Source organism: Alnus glutinosa, chromosome 1 (assembly GCF_958979055.1).
Source record: "Alnus glutinosa chromosome 1, dhAlnGlut1.1, whole genome shotgun sequence".
NCBI classification, from domain to species: Eukaryota; Viridiplantae; Streptophyta; class Magnoliopsida; order Fagales; family Betulaceae; genus Alnus; species Alnus glutinosa.
Window position 1 is genome coordinate 4,640,335 of NC_084886.1, and position 20,017 is coordinate 4,660,351.

Here is a 20,017-nt window from a genome sequence, read left to right on the forward strand (position 1 = left end):
GCAGAGAATGCGTCTCAATTGCAATCTCGTATCTGTCAAAAACTCTGATTACCCTGTCACGAAAACGAACAATTTTTTTTTTTTAATCTTTGTTAACGTCTAAAGAACACGGCAACAGAGATGGACAACGACGCCGTTTCCATTTCATCCGCTCCGGGAGCTTCCAGGCATCGTTGGGACGTCTTTCTGAGCTTCAAAGAGGAAGACACGCGCCACACCATCACTCCCAAACTCTACGACTCGTTCGAGAAACACAGCGTCCGGGTCTTCCGCGAAGACGAGGGCCTGCGCCGCGGGGACGAGATCGCGCCGAGTCTGCTCGAGGCCATCGAGGACTCGGCCGCTTCCATCGTCATCCTCTCCCCGAACTACGCGTCGTCGCGGAGGTGCCTTCAGGAACTTTCCAAGATCTGCGAGTGCCGGAGGCTTATACTCCCGGTGTTCTACCGAGTCGACCCGTCGCACGTGCGGAAGCAGGGAGGACCTTTCAAAGAACATTTTAGAAACCATGAAGAGAGGGTTGGGAGGGACGAGGTTTCGAGGTGGAGGAGAGCTATGGAAAAAGCTGGTGGAATTGCTGGTTGGGTTGTCAATAACAGGTGGTAATTTCATACTCAAACGGGCTTAATTTTTTTTTTTGTTGCTCATATAGGAGTAGAAAGGATATCTCTACTAACCTTTCGCGAAACCATAGTTGTTGTGGTTATCAAGATTCATTGATTCAACATGGAAAATAATACCAAACACTATATGTGCATATATCCTCTTGTTTGAGTTGTTACGTTTCATTTTGTTGTTACGAATTTATACAAAGATCTTGTGTCTTTTCTTTTTTGCTTGAGATTGCTGATTGAATCGGAGATGTGTCTGAGGGCTTAATTGTGTTTTCTGGTTGAATTAAGCACCTTGTAGGAGGGTTAGATCATTCTCAATAGCCTCAAAATAGCTAAAAAAAAAAATGGTGTTCCCAAAGGGTAGGTTAATCAGCCGGGAACCATGCTTTATGAAATAGAAGTCACTAGTTCGAATCTCTCCTCTCCTCTTGCAAGGATATGTCAAAAAAAATAAAAAATAAAAAAAGCTAAAAATTGTCTTTATCTATTTTAGCAATCTATTGTTTTTTTTTTCAAGCACCACAACAACATCATCATTTTAAGCTATCTATTTTTATTATTCTATTTAAATATTATTTTTCAAAGATTTTTTTATTCTTTCTCTTACATTTATATTTTTGAATGTTTGTATATTTTTAACGATCGTATTTTTGAATATTTGTCATATTTTTAAAAAAGAAAAAACACACATCTCCTTCAATTTATCATTCAATTATCAATGTCCCCCAAACTACCAATTGTGTCAATATTCCCCTTCAAACTACTAAAAAATGTCAATATCCTCCCTAAGACCAACAAATAGACAAAAATGACCATGATTTTTTTAAAAAAAATAAGACAAAAATGTCCTTATGAATTCGAAAAAAAAAAACTAATTTTTTTTTTTAAAAAAAAAACAAAAAAAAAATTATTTTTTTAAAAAACAAATTAAAAAAAAAAAACAAAAATTAAAGAAAAAAAATTACAATAAAAAAAGGAAAAAAGAACGATTTTTTTTTTTTAAAAAAAAAAACTAAAAATTATAAAAATAAAACAAAATAAAAAAACAAACGAAAAAAATAAATAAAACCTTTTTTTTTGTTTTTTTTTTTGTATAACTGTTTGTTATTTTATATTTTTTTTTTAAATTTTAATAATTTTATAAAGGGTATTTTTGTCATTCGGTGGAACATTGATATTTTTTAGTAGTTTGAGAGGGGGGGGGATTGACATAATTGATAGTTTGGGGGGACATTGACAATTGAATGGTAATTTGAGGAGGATGTATGTACTTTTTCCTTTTAAAAATTTGTCTTTTCCTAATGGTTATGTTTTTTAATATTTGTTTTATCATATCAGCCATTTTTTTTTTAAATTTGTCTTCTTTCAATGGTCATATTTTTCAAAAAATGTCATATGCTTTCATTATAAATGTTGAGAAGCAGAGTGTGAAAAATGAACTTTTGCTTTGAGTGTGAAATAGAAATAAAAAGGGAGAGAGAAATTTTATGATTTTTTATTCTTTTGGTTAGTGAACAGTCACCAAACAAAAATTACCATTTTGCTGAGACTATTGGGGAGTTTTTTGTGTGGCTTTTAGTGATTTGGTTTGCCAAAATAGTTTATTATTATTATTATTTGTTGGTACAGTTTCCGGTACGGTGATGTGTTGCCTTCCTTAATTTTCGCTCTCCTCGTAATCTGCAAAATAATAAACGGCTCGTCGGACTATGGGGGTGCCGACCGGACCCCCACTCCGATGCCTAAGTTAGTTCAAACTTATTTTCTGGAAAATATATGTAATCTCAAAAGCTCAGAGAATCTGCTTGTTTTTAATACCTGGCGTAGTAGTCTTATTTATAGGCTCACAGTTCACAGTTATAAAACTGCTATAGTGCTTAGAGCATAATCTAATTAGGAGTCTGAGTCCTAGATCACATAGTCATGAATCTTATCTTTCTAATCAGGAGTCTGAGTCCTAGATCACATAGTCTTGAGTCTTATCTTCATAGAATTCAAATTGGGTAGTAGAGTCCAAACTGGATATGACACTCTCTTTAGCTAATGTCATTCTATTAGGTACCTTATCCCATATTTGATGGGATAGAAGTCTATCTTGATATATTTTGAATATCCGTCTTTTTGGAAATAACGAATGGTCTTGTACTTAGGTCTGATCTAGCCGGGCCAACCCGATGGGCTCGGCCCCCGATACTTCCTTAGGCCCACGTGTCTTTGGAGCTAATTTTATCCCCAACAGTTACCCCCCTAATTCTCTTATTTGAATTTAGAATGTAAGAGAATTAAATACCTCAATTTTTGAATCTGGATCTTCCATAACCTGTATTTAACAATTGCCGCCTCTTTCAAAGTAATTATGACGAATAATGCCTCGAATCTCTGGAAGGATTAGAATTCCTGCTCCTTGTCGATCTAAAACTGCTGTCAGAGTTCTAATCGAGATCTAGAATTGATATCAGAGTTCTAATTGGACTCTGATCCTTTATTAGACTTCTAATTTGATATCTTCTTAGACTTCTGATCTGATCATTCTTTTTATCTGATTGGACCATAAGTCCTATCCCAATTCTACCAGGGATAACTGATACTTGATTTCCCTGAAGTAGTTGCTAAATGTTTATCTCCTCCTTGGATCGGGTTGAGTGGATCCAACTTGTGATCTGTCATAGTACTAATAGCAACTTCTCATAGATATCTTCTTCATAAATGCCTCTACATAATATTGTCGGTAGGGCCAAAGTTGTAAAAATGATCTCCTACTCTCGGTAGGAGATGGATCGGACTGATGTAGTTGATTTCACCAAGATTGTGGTGAAATGCCACTCTGAGAGAACACTTTGCGTACAACTTTCCTGAGATCAAGGTTCTGTCTGACAAAAAATGGTAAACCGTTGAAGAAAAGGCTTAACATACCCAAAGCTTCTTCATCGGTAGTGCTTCGTAGACCGCTTCCACAAAAATCTCTCTTGGGGGCTTCGGAGGCCCAGACTAGCGCTGAGACTTTGGTTGTCCGAGACTTATAACGACTAGGGGCTTCTGGTGGCCCGAGGTTTTGTGCTTGGCGTACCGAATCTTCTAATCTGAATACGATCTAGCTTGGTCTCACCTGTGAATATCTTTATTTTCGAACTTTGTAATGTTTGAATTCTTTGTTATGGAAAAACTTTCCATAACAAATCAATTCTCACTTATCCTCTAATAACTTGAACAAACAATCGGTTTGCGTAAGTTAACTCCGAGGAGGGTAAGAAAAATCTTTTTTTTCAAAAATCTTTTTGTTTTGAACTCCGTGACCAGGAGAGAAAAAATCTTTTGTTTTAACCTCCGAGCTGAAGAGGGAAAAATCTTTTGTTTTGAACTCCGTGACTAGGAGAGAAAAATCTTACTTTGAGTTATCCTCCTTAACTTAACAAACAATCGGTTTGTGTAAGTTATGATCGAGGATAATATGAAAAAATCTTTTAGAAGCGATGAACTTACTTGGTTATTTTTTGTAGAAGTGATATCCCCGTATGGTTTGTTATAGGGGTTGTCTCCCCGTATCTTTGTTCGAGTTGCTCCTGAGAGATCTTAATTTGAGAGTTTGGTGTAGCTTCGGTGATTTTCCCTTTGTAGAAGCTTTAACTTTGTTGAGCTACCCCCCATAGCTTTAGTCCGCGACCGCGGGCTAAGTCGTTCAAGGCGGATAGTCAAGTCCTCTTGGTATCCTGGATGATGGTGTAAAAGAGATCTCGGAGTTCGGAGTGAGTCTCAGGGCTTCAACCTGTAAATACTTGAACTTTCCTTTTCAAATGTATCTTTTCTTTTTCATGTAAAATTTTTTTGTAATGAACAAAATTTCAATGTTAATGAATGGAAGTCTTGGACATTTTGACTTTCACTTTCCTTATCTTATTAGCCGTAGAACCTCATAATTTTTCAAACTGAATTGAACATCTTTACCTGGAAAAAAGTTTAAAGTTTCTCACTCAAAAAGTTCTTCCGAGACATATCTCGGTTTCTTATAAATCTTACTTTTTATACTAGAGTTACCCCCAAAACTCGAACAAACAATCGGTTTGTGTCAGTTTTTTCCGAGGGAAGAACTGGTCTAATTTTTTGAAATTTAAGCTACCCCAAAAAATTTTGAACAATCGGTTTGTTGAAAAATTTTACAGAGGAGAAAAAAAACTATTTGCATCAAAGTGTTGAGTCTTACTTGATGATTTTTTAAAGAGGTTTTATCCTCATACCTTCCTAAAGCTTTTCCTTCCTGAAACTTTATCATTTTGAAGCCTTGTCATCCTAAAGCTTTGTCGTCCTAAAGCTTTGTCTTCTGAAACTTTATCTCCCTGAACCTTTGTCATCCTGAATCTTTATCTTCTTGGATCTTTCCTTAAACTTTATCATTCTGAGCTACCCCCCATAACTTTAGTCTGTGACCGCAGGTTAAGTCGTTCGAGGTGGGTAGTCAGGTCGCTGAGCTTTACCTTCCTTTCTGAAATCTTTGTAACCTGTAGAAGACTTTATATATTACTGAAATGAAATTACTGAATTGAAATCTTAACCTTTCAATTTCCTCATCTCTGAATTTAGATGATCCGTATTCATAGCATCTGAAGACCTCTAACCGAGAGGTTTTCTTGTCTTGGTGTCCTTTCCATAACCATTTCGGGTCGTCCGAGGAAAGGACTTGGGCCGATTCTATCTTGGATGTTCTTGTCCTTCCGAAAACCTGCAATCCCGCCGTCGTATCCTTTCCATAACCCTTTCGGGTCGTTCGAGGAAAGTATTCGGGATATCTTTAACCTTATCCTTCGGAAACCTCCAACCGGGAGGTTTCAACCCTTTGTATCCTTTGCATGACCCTTTCGTGTTGTTCGAGGAAAGGATTCGGGCGGATTCTAATCGGCATATCCATAACCTTATCCTTCGGAAACCCCCAACCGGGAGGTTTCAACCCTTTGTATCCTTTCCATGACCCTTTCGGGTTGTTCGAGGAAAGCAATCGGGCGGATCCTAGTCCTCATCCTTCGAAAACCCCCAACCGGAGGGTTTCAACCCTTTGTATCCTTTCCATGACCCTTTCGGGTTGTTCGAGGAAAGGATTCGGGCGGATTTCTTTCCTGAGCATCCCCACCATAACTCTTTCGAGTCGTTCGAGGGGAGGAGTCAGATGGACGCTGATGTAGCTTGATCATCTTTGGAGAAGTTTGATGAAGAAGTGCTTTCATTCTGTCTCGGACTGCTGCTTTATTCTTAGCAGAGATCAATCAATACCTGGGGACTGTCTGTTCTTCCTTGCTCTCGGTGTTGGACTAACTGAGAGACTTTCCTTGTTTTCTCTGCAAGGTTGTCTCCTTGGCTCTTGGTGTTGGACTAACCGAGAGACTTTCCTTGTTTTCTCTGCAGGGTTGCCTCCCTGGCTCTCGGTGTTGGACTGACCTGTAGGGGTTGTCTCCCTATATCTTTTCTGCCTATCCTTACTTTATCCTTAAACATGTTTGTAAAAGAAGAGTATGAACTTATCTGGTGAATTTGATGAACTGTCTTACTTGGAGTTCCTTATCTTGCACGCCACTTGATATGGGGCTCTATGGGAGAGTTCTTCAAGCTAGACCCTCGGTTCGGATTGGTCCCTCGACACGTGACTGTGCCCTTCGGAGGATGGCAAATCTGGAGGGGTCCTCGGAGTGTGCCATTTGGAACTAGGAGCTCGGGCATAGGGTCTTCGGGATAGTACTCTCGGAATAATACTCTCAGTATGTGTCATCTCGGTACATACTTTTTTGCCTCGGTAAAACACCCTCGGGTCTATCTTTTCTCCTTGGTAGAACGCCCTCGGATCAAACTTCTCGGATTATACTTTCTTCTCGGTATGTCACCTTCGGGTCTATCTTTTCTCCTTGGTAAAACACCTCGGATCTAGCTTTTGTACTCGGTAGAACACTCTCGGATCTAACTTTTCTCATTGGTAAAACATCTCGGATCTAACTTTCCTCCTCGGTAAAACACCTCGGATCTAACTTTCGTTGGAGGGTTATTATGCCTCGGAGTATTCTTTTCGGAGAGTGGCCACCTCAGAGTTTACTTTCTTCAATTTTTTTTAATTTTTTTTTTGCCTCGGTGTTCAGAAAAATTGTACATCCGCGTAACCAGCAATGGCCAACCTTGACCTTGTATTTCAATTGTTCTGTTTTCTGATAAAGGAGAGCACTAACTCGGGGGTTTATGTCGGCCTCGGAGGTCCAGAACCTTCTGGGTGAGTCTCGGAGGTTCACAGTTTCTGAGCCGCGAAAACCAGAGCTCGGGGGTCCTATGACTACGTCCCATTCTCTGTTCTGAGCGTTGTCTGGAACACCGAGATGAGTTTTGGGCGCTGGACTAGCCCTTCGGACTGGTTCAACGTCTGGAATGACACTTTCATAACCCGGGTTTGGTGATGATTTTGCCAAAAATTAACATCTAAGATCAATAACTCCTTTGACTATCAGTTTGACATTGATCGGCTCGAAAAGTTAGCCTCTTTTCACGTTTTCAGCCATGGAAAATCTTCGGTTCGGCCATAAAGCCTAAATATTGCTCTTCTTCTTCAGCGGGTCACTCTGACTTCAACTCAAAAATCATCTGAGCAGCTACACGCGCCAGTGTCTCGGTGAACCTACAGGTATTAGTAGCAAAGCCGTCCCTGTCCTACTTCATGAACTTGTCGCTGGTTCGGGGGTTCTGGGTCTCTGGTTTCTTCTAAAGCCGTGGATTGATCGGGATCGGAGTTAATCTGGAGCTCGAACTGAAACGAAAAACTATGCTTTCGACGACCATCTGGGTGGCTGGGGAGACCGGATCTCCGAGACAATGACTCGATCCAAAGGTTGACCCGAGGAGGAGACGTTCTGGGTTTTGTCGAACTCGGACCCCTGGGCTCAGTGCCGCGTCGAAGACTTCGAGGCTATGCATGTTTTGGTCTCACCTTCCACTGATTTCGACTCTTGTTGGATCTCCCATTAACGAGGGTCTCTTTTTAACTTTTGGTGGAAATATGGGTACTTTTTGTAGATGAAGTCGGGAACCGAACCGGGTTAGCTTCTCCTTCCTTTTCTTTGTATTTTTGACACAAACAACATTGGCTTGTCTCGGTTGTCCAAACTTTGAGATTGAAGTTCTCGGTCATCCGGCAAAGAGTGAAATCCTTGGACTTTGTGTTGTGGAAGGGGACAAAACAAAGCTGGAGTGCATTAACTAACTTGTCCAAAACGCACCGTTTATCACCTCTGCATCTTCCTAAAAGTTGGCCCGATTTTGAATACAAAGAAAGAAGTCAGTACCTTCTGTGGCTGTCGGTGAGGCACCCTTCTTGGTCTCTAACTGCAACTTTCGAGTTCCCCTATTCCTCTGAAGCCATCTCATTCTCCCTACTGAAAACCAGCACTGATTCTCCTGGGTGCGATCATACCAGCACTTCCTTACTATCGCCATCTACAACCTTTGATTTTTCTGGAATCTTCCTTACAATCGCCATCTATGAATGCAAACAGGAGCTTGGAGTTTGGGATTTTTCAATCTGAGATTATCCGGATAACATAAGTTTTTAAGCAATCGCAATTTTTGGCCTTCCTGCAAACAACGTCAAGAACTGAGTTGAAGGGTTCGAATCGGATGTTGTTCTCCTCCAACGTCTGGCTCGAGCTTAAGACCCAGTGCCCAACACTCCTGAAAATTCTAGCCATGGCCGATCCGTAAGCCTTCTTGACTCGGTGAGTTCTGAATGGAGTGGAGCGTTGCTATCGCCGTCGCCTCGGAGGTGCAGATTTATAAAAAAGGCAGCCTCTCCATTCGGGGCTCCAATGTCCAACTGGGCAAAACCCGAAGTACTGGGGATTTGCATTTTAACATCCTGTGAATCGCATCACCGGCGCTGGACCTTCGCAGTGGCGTGCCCTTCATCCTCTGGCATTGGTGTGCATGTTCTCAACCCATCACAGTTGGTGGATTCGAGAGAGACGGATCCGAAGAACATATGCCTATAGTCCCGTGCGCCCATGTGCTGACAGTCCCTGATGAACTGGAGCGTCGTTGCCCACGACTAGTGGGTATCTTTGAGCATGGGTTGCCTCCGAGGAGGGTCTTCTCTGCTTGCCCTGGGGATTTTGGCCTGCATCTCTATCTGAGTTAGGTTACGCCGCATGCCTACAGTCGACCTGCCCGAGAAGAGCCGTCATGCAGGGAGGCCAGATTCTCAATCGCCTGACTTGGCATCACCGGCAGTGAGGGCTGATCGTGACTTTCTCCGGCGTCAGAAGAGGAACATCCGATTAGCCAAGGGGTTTTCTCGGAGAAGAAACCGGGAACCGAACTGATTTGGGGCCTACCCATCGGGTTTTTCTTGGGCCGACCCGAACTCTCCTTTCTTCTTATTTGCATATTTTTTGTTTGTCTGGGCCAACCCATTTGAACGAATTGGACTAGGCTTAATCCCCCAAGCCTAAGCCAATCGACCTGATGCCTTTTTTCTTTTTTGTATAGACTGACTCGTTTGGGCCTTCTGAACCAGGCCTGCTAGATCCCAAAATCCCCTTTCTTTTTGACCCATCTTTTCCTTTGTCTTGTTTGGATTTTCCGGAAGTGGGAGATCTGACTTGGAGGAAATATCTGCTTTCATCTCTTGGTCTTTTCTTGTCATCTCTGCAGAGAAGGTTAACAAACACATTGCCGATACTATAGACGAGCAACATGCCTTGTTGTCAGCAATTAATTTTGACGCTAAAAAACCAGATCTAGAGATATACTTTTATTGACTCAAAAATCTCTTTCTAATAAGAGGAAAGGCATGGGCTAAGAACTTTTAAAGTTTTACGTGAAATCAAGGCTTGAAAAGTTCAAACCATCACTCTTCTTTTATAAACCCAATTATTTGTCTTGTAGTGCCAATAAAAAATATCAAAAATCAGCAAGTATTAGAAGAGAAGCATCATTCCAACCAAAACTCATAGTATAGTTGAAAGGCTTCATGTTTTTTAACGAAGCGCTTGTAAACGCACAAGGGCACAATAATTATTTGATCTTTGTCTGCTGCTAAATAGAGTTTCAGATCTGACACTCCAAAATTTCTCATTATTGGATTTCATCATAGCACAAATAGTTATCCACACCATGAATTTCTTTCCACAATTTAACAAATCGGAATAAAAAGAAAGGTATGGACTTATCTTATGTATCCACAGGGGAGAATTTTGACTTTGTGTCGGTGGACACAGATTGAGGATCTTCAAGAAAGAAAAATCCGGCCAATTTGAGCCGTGATTTTTAAAGACGAGAATCTTCAATCCTCGTGATTTGATCGCGTAGTCACCGTTGCGGATTTTTTTTTTTTTTTTTTGCAAGAAACGATTCGTCGTTCCCACAGACGGCGCCAAACTGTTGGTACAGTTTCCGGTACGGTGACGTGTTGCCTTGTGATTCGTTGCCTTCCTTAATTTTCGCTCTCCTCGTAATCTGCAAAATAATAAACGGCTTGTCGGACTATGGAGGTGCCGACCGGACCCCCACTCCGATGCCTAAGTTAGTTCAAACTTATTTTCTGGAAAATATATGTAATCTCAAAAGCTCAGAGAATTTGCTTGTTTTTAATACCTTGCGTAGTAGTCTTATTTATAGGCTCACAGTTCACAGTTATAAAACTGCTATAGTGCTTGGAGCATAATCTAATTAGGAGTCTGAATCCTAGATCACATAGTCATGAATCTTATCTTTCTAATTAGGAGTCTGAGTCCTAGATCACATAGTCTTGAGTCTTATCTTCATAGAATTCAAATTGGGTAGTAGAGTCCAAACTGGATATGACACTCTCTTTAGCTAATGTCATTCTATTAAGTACCTTATCCCATATTTGATGGGATAGAAGTCTATCTTGATATATTTTGAATATCCGTCTTTTTGGAGATAACGAATGGTCTTGTACTTAGGTCTGATCTGGTCGGGCCAACCCGATGGGCTCGGCCCCCGATACTTCCTTAGGCCCACGTGTCTTTGGAGCTAATTTTATCCCCAACATTATTATTGTTGTTTTTTTTTTAAACTATTTTTTGTGAGTTTACTAGGAATGCTCTTAAAGGAATGTCATGTGGCAACCGATCCAAAACAGTGTTTAAAGAATCTCTTGGAAATTGTTAATTAAGAGCATCTCCAACAACTTCTTTAAAACCTTAATATTAGCTAAATATGGCTAATATGATGCCTTTTTCACCTTCACTAGATTATCTTCCCATCATGTAAAAGACATTTTTTGCTACAATGATACTAGATTATCACTGTAGTAAAATGATCAATTTTTTTTGTAACATTTTATCTTCCATCTCTATCAGTTCCTCATCTCCCTCATCCAAGCCACCTTCGAGCAAACCCTTTAAGAGTATCGAAAAAGCCTTGCACATGCTATTTCATTTGGGATCCTGTGAAGGGTTATGTGTGCTCTGTATTTCTCAGTATGATCAATGGGATCCTTGGATCCGTCATGCATTTCGACTTGAAGGACCTTGAACTTCACTGGCAATGGGAACCTCATCATTCTGTCAATGAAGGGTAGGTTGTTGGTTTGCAACAGGTTTTCGGCCACAGACTGCTTCCCCTTCATCTTTTGTGCCATTTCTTCATATTTGGCTTGCAAATCGTCCATACGAGCATTCATGTGACTTCCTTCCCCGCAGTGACTTGCAGGCTGGGAGCTTCAGTCTTGTTGATACAACGGTGGTCTGTCTCTGCCATCCTGTTAATTTGCAGCACTTTCGCAATCCTCCCCAGATGCTCCTTATTCGTTAATCCAAGTGGTGTGCTCACCGTGCTGTAAAGATTCACAACCTCTCGGTCCGTGCTGAATACGCTGCTTGATTTCATGGTTTTGTTGTAGTAGAGCCTCCATATTCTGAAACATCTGCAAGAGGCGAGCCTTGAGTGCAATGATACGTTAATATTGAGCGTTTAGTGTATTGGAAGCTCCAGCTCAGAGTGGGTTGGACGTCCCGACACCAAGATTAATGGTTTCACCACCATTGTTTCGAGCCCTCCTCGATCGAGTATTCAACATTTGGATTTTGTCAGGGAACAATATCTCGTTCCCACAAACTATGCTAAACTGTTAGAACAATTTTGCATGAAAAAGAGGAGAAAAGTAAGGAAATGAGCTTTCTAGTGTGAGCTGGCGGATGATGCCTCCAATGCTCAAGTTAATATGTATCTAAAAAATAGCTTGAAACAAAAATAGGGCAGAGTTTTGAAAAGAGATCAAAAGTTCCCTTTACCTGGTTGAGGGTTGCCTTTTATAATGCTGCCCTCAACTACTAACCATTAGTTCCTCCACGACGATGGTCTTTGGAGTGGTTTATCCCACGTTCCTTCACATTCCATTATGCCCTATGCTTGAGATTTGGGGTTCCTGAGGAGGTTATAAAATTGCCCAAGTGGCAGAAATGTGGCAAAGTGGCGTGGGAGAAAATCCTATGTTCCAACAGTTTACTGAACTTGGGTTAGTGAGTTGGTGTTTCGGTTACATGGGCATGTCAGTCCATAAGCCCAATAGTGTCACATGAGCCATCCACAAACAATTTGATAAAGTGAACAAATATACTAGAAAAAATTATTTTCTCATCATTCTTACCTATTGTATGTCTATGTGCGTAAAATCTCGATCTTGCATACGGCCATGTGTTGAATGCCATAGTCATCATTCCAAGCCATAGATTTTAAAGAGTTTGTATATCATTAAAATAGGCACATAGGAGGTGACTATTCAAGTATTATTATTGACATCCTTGTTACTCATGTTAATACTTATTAACAGCGATGAGGCACAACCGCATCAGATTCAATCGTTAGTCGAAAGGGTGTTGACTGAACTGGCAAATACTCCAGTGGGTGTGGCTACATATACAGTTGGAATTAATTCTCGTATTGAGGAAGTGATGACTTTGTTAGATGTTAGATCCAAAGGCATTCGAGTTCTTGGATTATATGGGATGGGTGGGATTGGTAAGACAACCCTTGCCAAGGCACTTTGTAATAAACTTGTTGGTCACTTTGAGTGCCTTAGCTTCATTTCCAAAGTAAGGGAAAATGCTGATGGTTTAATGTCCCTTAAGAACAAACTTATCCATGATCTTTCCTCTGGTAATGTTCGTAACTATACTATTGCTGCAATCAAAGAAGTAGTTCATGAGAAGCGAGTTCTTGTTGTTTTAGATGATGTTGACAATGCAAGCCAGCTTGATTTACTAATTGGGAGAAGAGAATGGTTTTGTGAAGGAAGTAGAATCATCATCACCACAAGAGACAGAGGAGTTCTACCCGAGCGTCTTGTGCATGCATTTTATGAGGTCAGAGAGTTGAGAGACCCTGAGGCACTAGAGCTTTTTAGCTACCATGCTCTAAGAAGAAAGAAACCCACAGAGAAATTTTTTTATCTGTCCAAACAAATGGTGTCTCTTACAGGAGGTCTACCGTTGGCTCTGGAACTATTTGGCTCTTTTTTGTTCGATAAGAGGAGAATAGAAGAGTGGGAAGATGCTTTGAAAAAGTTGGAAAAAATTCGTCCAGGCCATCTTCAGGATGTGTTGAAGATAAGTTTTAATGGGTTAGATACACAAGAGAAGTGTATATTCCTTGACATTGCATGTTTATTCATTAAAATGGAAATGAAAAGAGAAGATGTAATTGATGTATTGAGAGGTTGCAGTTTTAAGGCTGAGATAGCAATCAGAGGCCTCACTGCAAAATCACTCATTAAGGTTACTGTGCAAAACACGTTGTGGATGCATGATCAAGTTAGAGACATGGGAAGACAAATTGTTCTAGATGATAACCCAGTGTATCCTGCTATGCGAAGTAGACTGTGGGAGCGTGATGCTATCATGACTGTCTTGAAGGGTGAGAAGGTACGACTTATAGTGAGATAACTGTTCTTACTGTTTTTCCAATTCCTTTTTTTGTTGGCTGGATGGCAAGTTTTTATCAAACCTTCTCAAGTGGCAGATATAGACAAATACTCACATATGCTACAAGAGGTGCATGCATCAATGTCTCTGTAATCCTCAAGGAAAAAAGGAGTATTGGTATTTGTGCTCCACTTGATGATGTATGCTGTCTCTCTTTACTGTAGTTTGTAAATTACTTTTTCACTCGCAGGGAAGAGTCCTGGTTTGTGAAGGTTGATAGAAGATTGAAAAACCTTGGGAGAGATGATAAAAAAATATTCAAGACGACATCTTCACACTGTACCATGGAGAATAAAAAAGGGTGCGGTGCAGACAGGGACGATGTAGCAGGGCTAGGAGGGCCAAAAATTTGAAGAAAAAAAAAAGAACAATTTTTTATAGTCATTTTATTAGTGGCGGTCCTTCCATAAAATTCCAATCTAGTCCGCCCCAAGGCTAAATTCATGTCTTCGTCCCGGGTGTAGAAACCATTAATGGTCACAAAATTTGTATGCATGTATTATGTTGGATCATTTGTGGCAGTTGCCGCAGTTCCATTCATATGTCGGTGGACTGCTGAAAAATTGGAGAAAAAGTTATGCATGATATTTGAACAAACAGAAGTTATTTGAACCAAAAATTATAAAGGATTTCCTGAATATGTTCCGTGTGAAAAAAAATTGGCTCCAGCCTAGCTTCTTAGATGTCATAACTTCGCATATATTGGTACCATGTTGTAAGCCCTTTTAATTATTATTATCTCTCAGTTTTTAATTGCTAATTATTTCTCAATTGTCTCTCTTTCACTTGGTTCCATTCCATTTTTAAAGTAGTTTCCATATTATGGGATAATAGGGAACAGGAAGGATACAAGGGATTGTCCTAGACTTTGAAAGGAGGCCGATGGTGGAGGATCAAAGTGGTGACACAATTGCTTGGGAAAACCTTAAAAGAACGCCCAATTGCACCTCTGGATTAACATACTTGGAAGAACTGTATAAGAAGCATCTTCATACTAAAGCAGAGAAGGAGAGGGAGGTAATACTGCGCACGAAGTCCTTCGAATCAATGGTTAATCTAAGACTTCTGCAAATCAATTATTCGAGGTTGGTAGGACAGTATAAATATTTACCTCCAGAACTGAAGTGGCTACAGTGGAAAGGGTGTCCTCTTAAAAGTCTTCCTTCTGATTTTTGTCCTCGGGAACTTGCTGTCCTTGACCTCACGGAAAGCAAAATTGAACAAGTGTGGGGCGGGTACAGTAACAAGGTATGCTTCACTTATTAGGTGCACGAAATTGGTTATCAATTAAGCAAGAACAGGATGCTCATGGCCTAGGTTGATATGCTTATTCTTACTCAAAAGTCACTAAAGCTACTAAATGTTTAGGATGTGTTAGGCTTGCACTTTTTTATAGCAATTCTCTATGATTGTCTCTTTAATAATTGAAAAACTTAATGTTGGCCAGGTGGCTAAGAAATTGATGGTTATGAATCTCCGCGGCTGCTGTAATCTTTCTGCTATTCCTGATTTATCTCGGCATCAAACCTTGGAAAAGCTTGTTCTTGAACGCTGCCACAGTCTAATAAAGATTCATGAATCGGTTGGAAACATGGGTGCATTACTTCACTTGAACCTGAGAGATTGTCAGAACCTTGTTGAATTTCCTGCTGAAGTGTCTGGGCTGAAAAATCTAGAGAACCTTATCCTCTCTGGCTGCTCAAAATTGAAAGAATTACCAGACGACATAGGCAGCATGGAATCTCTGAAAGAACTTCTTGTTGATTACAGTGCTATTGCAAAGCTTCCTGAATCCATATTCCACCTTACAAAACTTGAAAAGCTTAGTCTAAATGGTTGCCGGTTCTTAAGAAGACTACCCAACTGCATTGGAAAGCTGTCTTCCCTGAAAAAACTCTCTCTTAATTATTCCGGTATAGAAGAAATACCTGATTCTGTTGGATTAATGGTAAACCTGGAGAGTCTAGGTTTAATTTTGTGTGCATCACTCACTTCAATTCCTGATTCGGTTGGCAATCTCATATCATTGACAGAACTGGTAACTAGTAGAAGTGCAATTAAAGAATTGCCTGCTTCTATTGGTTCTTTATCATATTTGAAGGACTTGTCAGTTGGAAACTGTCGATTTCTGAGCAAGTTGCCTGATTCAATTAAAGGATTAGCTTCTATTGTTGAACTTCAGTTAGATGGGACATCAATCACAAATCTGCCGGATCAGGTGGGTGCTTTGAAAATGCTAAGGAAGCTTGAGATGAGGAATTGTAAAGATCTTATATCTTTACCAGAATCAATTGGAAACTTGTTGGCTCTTACTTCTTTGAACTTATACAATGCCAATATTTCTGAATTGCCAGAATCCATTGGGATGCTGGAAAATCTTATAATATTGAGATTGAGTCAATGTACACAGCTCCATAAACTTCCTGCTTCAATAGGAAATTTGAAGTCCTTGCACGACTTGCTGATGGAAGAAACTGCTGTGACAGAACTACCTGAAAGCTTTGGCATGCTCTCAAGTTTAGCGATATTAGAAATGGGTAAGATGCCTCATTTTCGGTTAGCTGGAAACAGCGTGAGTGAAGAGGTTGTAATTGCAACTGCTGAAGAGAAACCTAGTCCTTTCAGACTTCCGACTTCTTTCTCCAATTTATGCTCACTAAAAGAATTGGATGCTCGTGCACGGAAACTATGTGGGAAAATCCCTGATGATTTTGAAAGGTTGTCATCATTGAAGATTCTGAAGCTGGCTCATAATAATTTTTCTGGCCTTCCATCCAGCTTGATGGGCCTTTCTGTTCTCGAAACGCTTGTACTGTCCCACTGCAAAGAGCTCAGGTCTCTTCCTCCACTTCCCTCAAGCTTGCTGGAGGTGAATGTTGCAAACTGTACTGCACTGGAAAGGGTGCCTGATCTTTCAAGCTTGGAAAACTTGTGCGAGCTGAATCTTACAAACTGTGAGAAGGTGGTGGATGTTCCGGGCCTTGAATGCTTAAAGTCCTTGACAAGGTTGTTCATGAGTGGCTGCAAAACATGCTCATCTGTGGTGAAAAGAAGACTTTCTAAGGTTCTCTAGATCTCCCTTCCTTGTATGTCCCTGTTTTTTGTGCACACGAACCACTGAATAGCTTTAGAGTTGCTCCTTTTCATATTAAGAAAAATCGAGAAAAAAAAAAAAAAATCTAAATAGAGAAGGTTTTACTTCTCATAATGAAATTTTTTATTGCAGGTTTCTTTGAGGAATTTACGCTCTCTTAGCATGCCTGGAAGCAGAATTCCAGATTGGTTTTCTCCAGAGGTGATATTTTCAAAACGCAAGAACCGTGAGATCAAAGGTGTGCTAATAGGTGTTGTTGTCTCTGTCGACCATCAAATAGCGAATGACAAAAGAGATCAACTCCCTTTAATACGAGGTATACGAGCAAATATTCTCAAACTGAATTCACGTGTATTCAGTACAATGCTGGAGTTAAAGGGAATCCCAATGACGCCGGAAGATCATATTTACATGTTTCGATATCACGAGTATCGTCCCTTAGTTTCTCAGTTAAAGGATGGCTATAAGATAAATGTGACACAGGATGACCCGCCATACATTGAGGGGATTAAGGTGGAAAAGTGTGGGATTTATTTGATTTTTGAAGGTGAGGATGATTATGAAGGAGATGAAGAATCATTGGAGGAAAGCCAACTATCCATTTCAGAAAAACTAGCCAAGTTTTTCAGCTCTCTTGAAGACGATGACGATCACATCTCTGGGTCTGGTGATGAAGTCAAAAGCCAAGTTCAAGAGATTGAGAGACAAGAAGGAAGAGAAAAAGGGGTCCTTTTTGGGGGCATTAGGCAACTTGTTGGAGAATGTTTGGGTTTTTTCTTTGAGAAATAATATGATTACATCTCTTATATATTTATTGTACATCTACGTACAACTAAATTTCAAATCTACCAATGAATTTGTAGGGCCCACTATGGGTCCCATAAATTCAAAGGTAGCTTTAAAAATGAGATATACAAGAGATGTATCGGAAATGTAAAAATATCATTTCTCTTTTTCTTTTCTTTTTTTCTCTCTTTTTCTTCTTCTTTTTTTTTTTTTTTTTTTTTTTTTTTTTTTTTTTTTTTGTAAGTCGGGATGTCTTGGTTTTGAAAAGAATAAGCTGCCTGCAACCCATTAGGAAAGCAACTTGGCCATATTTGCCAACTATTGAAGCAACAGGGTGGTACTTACTACTTTGTATTCTTCATTTCTATCTTCATTTTTCTTGCCTCTATAATTGTTATGGTTATTATTATTAGCTACCAAGTAATTTGCAATATTTTCCAAACTTTCAATTTGTGCAACGTCCTCCTAAATTACTATTAGGGTTGCAATGTCCTCGTTTTGCGCATAAAATGACAAAATTACCCTTTATGACAGTTTATAAAAAAAATAGAAGAAAAAAAAAACAAAAGAATAAGAGCAAAAAAATCAGAAAATAAAAAAGACAAAATTCAGGAAAATGATGATTTTATTTTTTTTTTCTTTTTTTTTTTTGCTTTTCTTTTCTAAATTTTTTATTTTGGATATTTTTGTCTTTTTTTTTTTTTCATAAAAAGGAGATATCGCAATCTCAATCATAGTTTAGGGGCATTGTACAAATTGAAAATTTGAAATATATTATAAATTGCTTAGTAATTAGAGGGGATAAATATATTTTTTCCTTATTATTATTATTATTAGTTGTTGTTGCTGTAGGGTTGTGATTGTGAAGTTGGTGTTCATGTTGGTGACTTTATTGGTGCCCCATTAACGCCTTGTTGGCCCTCGACCAATGTTTAAATAATTCTGTCTTCAAGAGATAGCTTAATCGGCTGGGGACCACGCCTCATGAAGCGGAGGTCACTATTTTGAATCTTTCCTCTCCCTTTTATATAGACATGTCAAAAAAAAAGAAAAAGATAATTGTATGAAAAATACCCGTAATTATTTCCGCACTTTTAGTGTCATGTTTGTTTTAGTTTCAGTTTTCTGTCTTTCTTTTCTAAGACAAATATATTAATAAATAATTTAAAACACAAAATAATTGCAAAACATCTTTTTATAAAATCTTGTTTTCTCTTGTTATAAGAATATTTTGACAAGATAGGTGTCTAACTTTTAATTTGGAGGAGCTAGTTTATTATTTAAAAAAATAAAAAATAGGGGAGGAGGGATGGCCTAGTTGAGGTGACCGTGTAACCACCTTGATTGACATTTTTCTTTTCTATTTTTTATTTTTTTTTTTTTTAATGTTTGAATTTTTTAAAATAAATAGGTGTACTCTATAAAAAATATTTTTTCAAATGTGAACCTCATAAGAAAAAATTCTAAAAACATTCATTTTATGTCGCATTAAAACACTTTTTTAAACTAATAAAAAAAATAAAAAATATAAACCCCTCAAAATACATTAATAAACGTACCCTTAAAATTTAAAGTCACCATACTCGATACAAATTCTACTTACAATGTTTATCACAATTATTTTAAGTATATATATATATATATAAGTTAGAATAGAATAAGAAAATGATCGAACTGAGGAGTTCATTCCTTGACTTAGTCACGAATTTCTCTTTTTATTTCAATTTAGGGAAAAGAGAAAATACAAAGAAAGTGGGTATTTCTCACTATTAACACGAAATGACAAGTGACGGTAATGATTACAAAATATATGATTAGAATCGGCCTATTTTGTTGGCTGATTTGCTTTCAAAAAAATTTTTATTTTTATTTTTTTGCAACGTCAGCCGCTGTTGAAGTTGAATAATGCTACATATTACTCTTGTATTTTCTTTTTGCCTCTTCCAAAATTGATGTGACTTTTAAAATTATTATTGGATCAAAATTTAATAGTGGTCTATCATAATTCAATGACGATTTTAAGAGTCACATCAATTTTTTATTTAAAAATCACATCAATTTTAAAGAAAGAAAAAAAAAAAAACATAAAAATAATATGCAGCGGTACTCTCGAAGTTAGCATTAAGGGAGATCTTTGTAGCGGTCCAAGTATTAAAACTATGGAGCTGGTGAAGAATGTCTTCGATCAATGATTAGAGCAAAAATGAAGGAGTGCCGGATAATAAAAACAGAAGGAATATATACATATCTGCTTACACAAGGAGGACAAAGAATAATTATATAATAATATAAGATAATAAATAGGAAAAGAATAATTATATAATATATTATAATTATATATATATATATATATAGAGAGAGAGAGAGAGAGAGAGAGAGAGTAATGCTACACATCATCCTCTTGTCCACCTTTCATCCTCCCAAAATTGATGTGGCTCTTAAAATCACCATTGGATCAAAATTCAATAATGATCTATCATAAATTCAATGGTGATTTTAAGAGCCACATCAAATTTGGGAGGACAAAAGGAGGACAAGGGGATGATGTGTAGCATTACTCA

The 20,017-nt window shown here is 38.7% G+C and overlaps 1 protein-coding gene across 2 annotated transcripts; it reads left to right on the forward strand.

Annotated features, from left to right (window-relative positions):
• LOC133867488 (disease resistance protein RPV1-like) lies at positions 1–17,815 on the forward strand. Of its 2 annotated transcripts, none has more exons than XM_062304289.1 (5): positions 1–599; positions 12,427–13,516; positions 14,411–14,824; positions 15,024–16,662; positions 16,803–17,003. In XM_062304289.1, exons 1-4 carry the CDS (start codon positions 121–123, stop codon positions 16,647–16,649), a joined length of 3,609 nt encoding a protein of 1,202 aa, XP_062160273.1. In that variant the 5' UTR covers positions 1–120; the 3' UTR covers positions 16,650–16,662; positions 16,803–17,003. The 2 variants fall into 2 exon arrangements, with proteins under 2 accessions (XP_062160273.1, XP_062160264.1); XM_062304280.1 differs by having other exon boundaries at positions 2–599; positions 15,024–16,640; positions 16,803–17,815.
• The last annotated feature ends 2,202 nt before the right edge of the window (positions 17,816–20,017 follow it).